Source organism: Alexandromys fortis, unplaced genomic scaffold (assembly GCF_014885135.2).
Source record: "Alexandromys fortis isolate MF-2015 unplaced genomic scaffold, M_Fortis_MF-2015_v1.1 scaffold_84, whole genome shotgun sequence".
NCBI lineage: Eukaryota > Metazoa > Chordata > Mammalia > Rodentia > Cricetidae > Alexandromys > Alexandromys fortis.
In genome coordinates this window covers 4,002,938-4,013,006 of record NW_026068017.1, presented here as the reverse complement: position 1 = coordinate 4,013,006, position 10,069 = coordinate 4,002,938, and the positions used below count along the sequence as shown (strand labels likewise).

The window sequence follows — 10,069 nt, the reverse complement described above, 5'->3', positions numbered from 1 at the left end:
GAGAGGTGTGGACCGGCAGTCCCACGAGACGTTCAAGAGAATGGTGGGAAGTTGTGCAGAATAGGACATGGAAGGGGCGTTTGTTCCTTGGACAGCTCAGATTGCACGTATTTATGAGGCCCACTTTCCAGCAGATGGCAGTAAGGCTAGCCTTCAACTCCTGATCCTTCTGCTTCCACCTTAAAGGCTAGGCTACAGGCATACGCCACCACACCCAGCTGGCTTTTCCTTCTTTCTTTATTTTTAACTAAAAATAAGTTTATTGTTGCCATTATTTTTTCTAGTTGTGACCAGTGTTGAGGGAGATCAAAGTGGGAGACAGCTGTCAAGGGGTAGCAGTCTGAGCGCTATTTCTGGGCGTATCATGAGGCCTTGGACTCACTCCCACTTCTACAATTGTTTGGGATAGAATCTTGCCACGTCACCCAGACTGGCCTAGAAATTCCCTCTACAGTGCAGGCTGACCTCAGATTTGTAGTCTTCTACCTTAGACTACTGTCTGCTGGCATCAAACCAGGCTTATTGCTACAGCTTTTGACAAATGGAACTATGTTGGGGAAGGGGCTCCATTTTCTCATTTGTCCCAAGGTCCCATATGGGCTGGTGGTAGTTCTGAAAGATGAAGTTGTCCCATCAAGACATGTCACCATCCTGTCTTAGACCCTGCAGGACTTCCCATTTTCCTCAGAGCAGTCCTCAAAGCGCTACCAATTTCTGCAAAGTTTTAGCATGATTCCCATGCACTCTGGCTCCTCCTCCTTCCTCCCTTACCCTGACCAGGCTTGTAGCTCCAGTTTTATAAGCACTGGGAGAACTCAGGACCCTCCTATTAACTCTTCCTTATGTCTACACTATTTTCCTTCAGATATCCTTCAAATATTAACTCAAAAGTTGCTTTTTGGGCTGGAGAGATGGCTCAGTGGTTAAGAGCATTGCCTGCTCTTCCAAAGGTCCTGAGTTCAATTCCCAGCAACCACATGGTGGCTCACAACCATCTGTAAAGAGGTCTGGCGCCCTCTTCTGGCTTCCAGGCACACAGACAGACAGAATATTGTATACATAATAAATAAATAAATATTTTTTTAAAAAAAAGTGGTTTTTTTTTTTTTTTTAAGTCAGGGTTTCTCTGGGTAGCCTTGGATGTTCTGGAACTCAATCTGTAGACCAGGCTGGTCCTGAACTCATAGAGATCCACCTGCTTCTGTATCCCAAGTGCTGGGATTAAAGGCATGCCACCATCACCCTGCAAAAGTTACTTTTTTTAGCCAGGCATGGTGTTGTACCCCTGTAATGCCAGCTTTTTGGGGGGGGGGGTGAAGGCAGGAAGAGCAGGAGTTCAAGGTCATCCTTGGTTACACAGTAAACTTGAGATCAGCCTGGGATACATGAGTTTTAACTGAAAAAAATAAAAAGGAGTGGGTGCCAAAAAGCCTCATGATAAAGGGTCAGTTTTGTTGCCTATTTGTCCACACACAGAATTCCAATCCCCCTGCCTCCTCTCAAGCACTAGAATTGCAGGCATGATCCACCAAGTCCAGCCCCTGACAATTTTTTAATTAATTTATTTATTATTTATACAGTGTTCTGTCTGCAGGCCAGAAGAGGGAACCAGATCAAATTACAGATGGTTGTGAGCCACCATATGGTTGCTGGGAATTGAACTCAGGACCTCTGGAAGAGCAGCCAGTGCTCTTAACCTCTGAGCCATCTCTCCAGCCCTAGCCCCTGACATTTTATTTAGAATTGGGAACCCTGAGGGCTGCAGAGATGGCTCAGTGGTTAAGAGCACTGACTGATGTTCTAGAGGACCCAGGTTCAATCCTCAGTACCCACATGGCAGCTCAAAACTGTAATTACAGTTCCAGGGTAGCCGGCACCCATAGAAATTTTTTTAAAAATATTTATTTATTTATTATGTATACAATATTCTGTCTGTGTGTATGTCTGCAGGCCAGAAGAGGGCACCAGACCCCCATTACAGATGGTTGTGAGCCACCATGTGGTTGCTGGGAATTGAACTCAGGACCTTTGGAAGAGTAGGCAATGCTCTTAACCTCTGAGACATCTCTCCAGCCCCCCTAGAAATTTTTAAAAAAGAAAGAAAGAAAAAGATTTGGGAACCCTGGACTGTGGATATAGTTCATGGTAAGTCCCTTGCCTAGCAGGGTTAAGGCCCTGAGTTTAATCCTCAGCCTTTTAAACAAAAAAAATTGAAACTAAATTTTACCTTCTCTACCCAGATCATCATCAGATCATCATGTCCCTTGCTGTATTTTTTTTTATAACATTGTCATCCCTTTCTTTTAGCTCCCTCCCCACCTTTATTTTTTAAACAGGGTTTTGCTTGGGAGCTCTGCCTGACCTGGAACCTCAGATTCAGAATCTTTCTCCCTCAGCCTGCACAGCGCTGAGACTACAGGTGTGCACCACCACCCTGACTCCTGCACAGCGCTGGAACTACAGGTGTGCACCACCACCCTAACTTCAAGCATTATTCTTTTCTTCTGCTTTTCTGGAGACAGAGTCTCTTTATGTGGCCCTGGCTATCCTGGAACTTGCTAGTAGGCCAGACTGGCCTTGAACTCAGGGATCCACCTGCTTCTGCCTTCCCAGGGCTAGGATTAAAGGCCTGCACTGCTGTGCCAGGCATTTTATTATTACCTTCTAACACAGCAAGCCACTTACTTTGGTGTCTGTCTGTCTGTCTTTGCTGACTCAGGGGTATATCTGGATATGCATAGATAGTAATCACCCGCCCCACAATCTTCAGCTGGGTGCATTTAGCTGCGTCAGCTGTCTTACCTACTCCAGGTCTTAAATGCGTTGCTGGCCCGTTTGAAAAGGTGTCCTTCCATCACCAAGCCACTAGGCCCCTCCTTTAGGCTTGGCTCTGGCTCCTCACCACCCAGCTCCTGGGGGCATGAGAGGATCAAAACCAGCTGGGACAGGCAGAGACCAAGGCCCCTGGCCTGTTCCTCCCTCCCTGCACCAGCACTCGCCTTCTGCTTCAGTAACACGTGCCTCTGCTCCATGTCTCTCTTCTCTCTCGCCGAGTTCAAGACCAGGTTGTGTAACTGGGCACAGGAGGGACATCTCAGATGCCTGAGTTTGCCCCAACCAGGCCAGGAGAGTCACCTTAGCATACCCTAACCTCCCGGCCCCAACTGCCTAGGGTCCTTCACCTGGGCACCCAACTCCTTCCGATACTGAGCCAGGCGGTTTAGCTCTTCATGGCCCTGCTGGAAGTAGGTAGCCTGGGCCTCTACCAAACGTAGCACCTGAGGGACAAGGTGGGCAGGGCAGAGCTGAGGAAGGATATCCCTCCCCTCCTTTCCCCTCCCCTCGCATCTTTTTGGCTCCCAAAACTCACGAACTCCATGATGTCAAACTTCCTCTTATCCTCGATCACATTGACCTGAAGGTCCAAAAAGACCTGGGGTCAGTCTTGAAATCACAGCACATCCTTCCATCACGCACTGGGACTCCCTGCTCTTGAGGTGACACCTCAAGGTATCCTGGGTTGAGGTAGGCACCTACCTGCAGGGCATAATCCAATGCCCGACTCCGGTACCCGGCTCGGGCAGTCCTCAAAGCAATTCCAGCCTCCTCTGCTTCTTGGACGCGGCGCTTGGGGACCTCTGCATTGTGGGTAAGGGCAGCCTCCAGGCTCTCAGCCCCTCTCCAGAAATCCCTGCGAGCCTCTCTGAAACCCCGGAGACCTCTAGAGTTAGGGGAGACAAAACAAAAATCATGGATTTACCTTCCCATCCCCAGGAGAGAAAAATATCTGGATAACACCACCACCACCACCAATATCCTGTCATTTAGCCTGTGAGAGGCAAGTCCTGGGGATGCTTGGGAAGGCTGAAGCAGGTCACTCCCAACCCACCCTCACAGTTCCTCCTACTGGAGAGGCCCCATGGAAACGGGAAGACAAGGAGGACTAGTTCCTGGGAAATAAGACCCCTTTCCCTCCCGTCTCACTCCTTGACCAGAGTCTGGATTTGTTGCTGCAGTGTGTGTTGAGTAGCATCAAGAAGCTCCTGTTGGAAGAAGTTGACAAGTGAGAGTCAGGATCAGACAACCCTGCCCCATCCATTCCATCCCCCCCAGGCCCCACACTCCCCACTCACGGCATGGCTGTCCAGCTTGTGATTTAGGCTCACAGTGAATTTTTCTAGACACTCCTGGGCAAGAAAAATCACAGAGAAAGTACCAGGTATGGGACATCAAGGTCCACCCAACTCTAGGTTCTGCCTGCTGGACCCTTCTTGGAGGACAGCCCCAGCTTAGCCCTGACCTGGGCTCTGCAGACCTCAGGTCCAGCCCTCCTCCTCCACAGCATCTCCTTATCCCAATCCCTGCCCCCAGCAATCACAGCCCTGGTTCAGAATCCTCACATACCGCCATCATGGGCTCTGGTGGGCCCAGGTGGGCCAGGTCACAAATGCCAACTATGAAGGCACGGCTGGCAGCAAGGTAATGGTGCCCACTTTCCAGGAGGCAGGTACCCAGCTTGAGGAGCTGGGAAGGAATAAAGGACAAGAGAGGACAGTACCCATGGTCAGCGCACCAGGTGATGCCTCCCCTCTGCTCCACTGCTCCCCGAGCCCAAGACTGTGTAACCCTTTCCTAATCTCATCTTCCATCCCATCCAGCCCCATGCAGTGCCATTTTAAAACCACACCCACGCCATTATCTCTGCTTCCTAGCTTTCATTTCCTATGCTTGTTTCAAAATTTCTGCCCGTTCCTCAAATCTCTCCAAAGTCAACTTTACTTCTCAAATACCTTTCCCTGTCTAATCCTATCTACCCTTCTGTGCCCTGTTTATGCACCGTCTTGTTACTGGTACCCATTCTCTGCCTGGCAGGGTTCCGTTAGTTCTACAAGCCTCTGTTGTGTGTGTTGCGAGGGAGGGGTCTCATTCGCTGTTCTTTAAACATTTCCTTGCAAATATGATCTAGCCATTGAGGCCTCAGGAGCAGGGCCAGGTAAGATGTTAAGTGCTCAGCTGTCCATCTTCCAGAACCTTTGTCATGCTCAGAGCTCTAACAGATCGGGAAGGGAAAGCCAGATGGCCGAGCTAGAATCCCAAATCAGTCTCCTCATCCCTGCCTGGGCGTCATTATCCGCAGGCTATGGCTGCCTCACCCTCAAGGTGACATGCTAGAGTTTGGCCATGAGTTGCCATATTGTGGATGGAGCGCTTGTCTGTGGAGTCCTTCAGTTTGGCCTAAGCTGCTAAGAGGCCACAGAGAGGCTTTGTGAAGAAGTGGCAAGGCGCCAGGAGTCAGGCCCCATGCATGCCTTTCCAGCACATTTTTCTGGGGACTTTGGATGCTTCTGAGAAACATAGCTTGGACTGAAAGTGGCTAGCATGATCAGCAGTGGTCAGGAAACTGATCAAGATCAAGTCATAGCAGTTTGTGACAAGGAGACAACATGGCTACACCTCACATGTAGATCAGCGGACTGTCTAGTTCTCCTGTATTCGCCCCTTTCTCCCATAGATGAGAAAAGACCTTTCATAAAATTGAACCAATAACTAGCCGGGCATGTGGTGCACGCCTTTACTGCCGGTACTTAGGAGACAGAGGCAGGGAGATCTCTGTGAGACTGAGGCCAACCTGGTCAAGATAGCAAGTTCCAGGCCAGCCAAGACAACATAGAAGGACCCTGTCTCAAAAAAAAAAAAAATAAATAAAACAAAAACAAAAAACCCTAAACCAGTAATTAGTAGTACATCTATAGGATACAACTGCAGTCAACAATAAAGAGGAACCTTTAATGCATTAGAAAACTTGAATGGACTTCAAACTCATTGTTATTCCCAGTTTTTAAAATTTTTAATTTAAAATATTTTTATTATTTATGCATACATGTATATGTTTGCATATGAGTGAGGAGGACAGTGGGACGTCAGATCCTTTGGAGTTGGAGTTACAGGCAGTTAGGAGCTCTGCCTGCCTCTGCCTCCTGAGTGCTGAGGAAGGTACGTGCCATCACCCTGGGCTTCCAGTTTTTTAGCAAGCCAATTTCAGGTCAGTGAGGTGGCTTCACTGGTAAAGGCACATGCCATGCAAGCCTGGAGGTCAAAGTGCAATTCTGGAGCCCATGGTGGAGGAGAGAACTGACTCCCGAAAACTGTGTACTGAGCTCCCCACAGGCACTACAGCATGTGCCTACACACACACACACACACACACACACACACACACACGCACACGCACACGCACACGCACACACACATGCACACATGGTAGATAGGTAGACAGACAGACAGACAGAGATCAGTACTCCTGAGGCAGAAGCAGGCAGGTCTCTGAGTTCGAGGTCAGCCTGCTCTATACAGTGAGTTCCAGGCCAGCCAAAGCTACATAGTATGACCTTACCTTATAAAGGAGTTCACTTCCCTTGAGATAGGGCTTCTCCTTTCTCTTTAGCCTCAAGCCCACCAATCAGAATAGACTGGGTGCCAGAGAGCCCCAGCAATTCCTGTCTCCTCAATTCTAGGATCATAAATGTGTGCCATAAAACACCTTGGGTTTTTTTTTGTTTGGATTTTTTGTTTTGTTTTGTTTTGTTTTTGCTTTTCGAGACAGAGTTTATCCGTGTAGCTTTGGCTATCCTGGAACTTACTCTGTAGACCAGGCTGGCCTTGAACTCACACACAGAGATCTGCCTGTCTCTGCCTCCTGAGTGCTGAGATGAAAGATGTGCACCACCACCGCCCAGCATCATTTTTTATATAAGTGTTGGGGATCAAACTTGGTTCCTCATGCTTGCAAAGGAAGCACTTTACTGAGCCTTCTCTCCTGAGCCCCGCTGACTTTATCGTTAGTCATACTGTGCCAATGCTAATTTTGAGGATTTCTTCTTCTTTTTTTTTCTTTTTTGTTTGTGTGTGTGTTTCAAGACAGGGTTTCTATGTGTAGCCCTGGCTGTTCTGAAACTCACTCTGTAGACAGGCTGGCCACAGAGATACAGAGATTCACCTGCTTCTTCTTCCAAATGCTGGGATTAAAGGTGTGTGCCACCACTACCTAGGAGTTTTGAAGTTTGATAATGAGGAAAAATTGCTTCACTAAATAATTTTTAAAAGTTTAAGAATTATTTGCACTAGGGATATAGTTATAGAGTCAGGCCTGCCTAACAAGCAGAAGGTGGATTCCATCTCGAGGAGGGAAGTAGAGGTCAGGTTCAATTACAGTGTAAATTCAAAGCCTGGACTACTTGTGACTCTGTCTCTGTCTCAAAAATATAAAGAAGAGAGAGAGAGAGAGAGAGAGACCAGGCAGGCCTTGAACTTAAAAGATCTGCTTGTTTCTGCCTTACCAATGCTAGGATTAAAGATGTGAGCCGTGTGTGTGTGTGTGTGTGTGTGTGTGTGTGTGTGTGTGTGTAGGCACATGCTGTAGTGCCTGTGGGGAGCTCAGTACACAGTTTTCGGGAGTCAGTTCTCTCCTCCACCATGGGCGTGCAGAGTGTCTGAGGCCAGAAGAGGGACTCAGATCTCCTGGAACTAGAGGTAATCATGAGCCACCCAGCCTGAGAGCCAAGAATGAATGGGTCCTTTGGAAGAGCAGCAAGGACCAGTGAACAACCATCTCTCTTGTCCTAAGCCCCACTCTCAAGGAGTGTGAGGAAGGCTTGTGGTTGGCTTCAAACAGGCAGAGTATGGCAAAGGCAATGGGATGGCACTCCATGCCACACCATGTGACACCTCGGTAGTACAGAAAAATCACTTTCTTCCTAGCAGCAACCATGCTAGGACATGTCTGTGGAGAGGGAAAGCCTCGTGGCAGGAAACTGTGGGTGGCCTCTAGAGGTTCGGCCCCCAGTCCTTAATAGCAGTGAAATATCACGAAAATTTCTGAACAGCCACCCCATGATCTTGAAAGTCCCAGTCTTCAAATGAGACCATAGCTTTGGTTAAGACCCTGACTGCTGTTCAGGTAACCCAGAGCCAAAAACAGCTGAGTGATCAGACTCTTGACAAACTAGCAGATGTGTATTGTCGAACAACTGAATTTGTTAAACACTAATAGAAAACTCACAGAGCGAGTAAATGTATGTTAGAAAACACATTAGAGAAAGCAGAGTCAGGGGCTGGAACTTATATAAATGCACACAAAACAAATGAACACGCCTTATTTTAAGAACCTAAATGTAGCCGGGCAGTGGTGGCCCAGCACTCGGTAGGCAGAGATGAATCTCTGCAAGTTCGAGGCCAGCCTGGTCTACAAGAGCTTGTTCTAGGACAGGCTCCAAAGCTACAGAGAAACCCTGTCTCGAAAAACAAAAACGGGGGGGAGGGATGGGGACACAAAAACAAAAAACTAAACTTATTGAAGGCACAGAATTTTTTTCCTAATCTTTGTAGGCCCCCTCTTCACCTTAAGAGACACCTCACTCTTGAGCTTCGCCCAGGCTGTCACACACACATGGTGATCGTCTTCCCTCAGCCTCAGCCTCTAAAGTGCTAGGATTGCAGTTAAGAGCCATCATGCCCAGGTACAGTTAACTTTCTATGACCGTGTAACTCATTCTCAGTGTCCCACTGTCTCTTTTCTCCGTGACTTGGTCACCTTTTCCAGGCGGGACTCCAATTCTGACACTTCAGCTTCCACCATTTCAATTGAGGCTCTGAGAAAGGAGGGACAGGGTCATGAGAACAGAGCTTGGGTCCATTGGGTCCTCTGCTGATCATCAAGGTGGGGGGTACAGACAGACAAACGAGTTGAGAATGGCCGCCCACCCACAAGCCAGTCATTACTGGTGTGCTACCGTGCACATTCTAAGCTTCAATAACCAAGACCAGAGCAGGAAGTTTCAGGAGGGTGGATGTGGCCAGGGCAGGAAGTTGCTAACCGCCCCAGGGCAGGTGCTGGGGGAGGGGTTCCAATGAGAAGGAAGAAGGAATGCCAATTATAAAGGCCAGATGGTGCAGCTAGGCCGAGTAGAAGAGCTTTGGAGAGCATGGGGGTTTTGCTTTTTGTAATTTGTTTTTGAAGGGTGTCACTCTGTAGCCCAGGTTAGTCTGGAAGGCACAGCAGTCTCACAAGTGCTGGGATTACGGGGTGAGACACCAGGCCCGGGCTGAACAGCAGATGCACCATTTCCCATCAGTTCCCTCTTGTCTCTTTGTGGCCTAGGCTTTAAGGGAGGTCCGGCCTGGGGGATGCTGTTGTCAGGGCATGTGGTACCTTTCGTCCCTGTCCCCACCCCTTAGCCTGCTGGACCTGCACACTTACCGGAAGCGGGGTGAGTCCTTGAGACATTCTTCAAAATCTAGCTTGACCGTCATCTCAGGTGACCTGCTGTGGCCCAGGGGCCCTGGAGGTCAGGCAGGTGGGGGGGGTGTAGGTAGATGCACTCCCCACCCCCCAGGAGGGGTATTGATGAGGAAGAAGAGGTCCTCTGGTCCGTAGGGCCTGGGTCTGCAATTCTTTCCCCAAAGGGAAAGGGGTGACCCAGGAGGAGCTCTCACCCCACCACTTCTAGGCGGCTCTGGGAGGGGCAGGGGTGGGGCCTGGGCGGAGGGGGCGCTGAGATCAGAGAAACCACAGCCCCGCCCCCAGAGACTGTCTGCTGTCACCTTCCTTCTGGAACCCTGGTTTTTCTTAGCTCCTTTCTCCTTTGGTGAATAAATTTTTTGAGGGAAAGCATGAGGATCTAGAGTCAAATGATGTCTTGGTCCCTTAGGAATTTGTGTGCTTAGTAGGGCAAGGTGGCACCTGCCTTTAATTACAGCAGAGGCAGGCAGATCTCTGTGAGGTCAAGGCTAGTGTGGTCTGTGTAGCTACAGGCCAGTCAGAGCTACACAGTGGGACCCTGTCTACAAAACAAACAAACAAGCAACAAAAAAATTTGTGTGACCCAGGATGAGGTCTCCAACCCTTCTTCAGGTTCCTCATCTGTGAGATAATTGTTACAAGGCCAGGTGTGGTTGTACAGTTTTAATCCCAGCACTCAGTTAATTGTGGTAAATAACAGTAGATTGTGGGGTTTTGTTTGTTTTGTCTTTCGAGACAGGGTTTCTTTGTGTAACCTTTGGCTGTCTCTGT

The 10,069-nt window shown here is 48.8% G+C and overlaps 1 protein-coding gene across 1 annotated transcript in view; it reads right to left on the bottom strand.

Annotated features, from left to right (window-relative positions):
• The window catches only part of Acap1 (ArfGAP with coiled-coil, ankyrin repeat and PH domains 1), a 19,933-nt gene extending 9,879 nt beyond the window's left edge, over window positions 1-10,054 (bottom strand). Inside the window, exons 1-11 of the mRNA XM_050162884.1 lie at window positions 9,257-10,054; window positions 8,591-8,648; window positions 4,405-4,524; window positions 4,134-4,187; window positions 3,985-4,043; window positions 3,538-3,721; window positions 3,371-3,415; window positions 3,183-3,278; window positions 3,000-3,074; window positions 2,803-2,912; window positions 125-179 (exon numbers count right to left, since the gene is read on the bottom strand). Coding sequence (XP_050018841.1) covers window positions 125-179; window positions 2,803-2,912; window positions 3,000-3,074; window positions 3,183-3,278; window positions 3,371-3,415; window positions 3,538-3,721; window positions 3,985-4,043; window positions 4,134-4,187; window positions 4,405-4,524; window positions 8,591-8,648; window positions 9,257-9,309 — 909 coding nt within the window. The 5' untranslated portion in view covers window positions 9,310-10,054. The remainder of the gene's footprint in view (window positions 1-124; window positions 180-2,802; window positions 2,913-2,999; window positions 3,075-3,182; window positions 3,279-3,370; window positions 3,416-3,537; window positions 3,722-3,984; window positions 4,044-4,133; window positions 4,188-4,404; window positions 4,525-8,590; window positions 8,649-9,256) is intronic.
• Window positions 10,055-10,069: the final 15 nt, after the last annotated feature.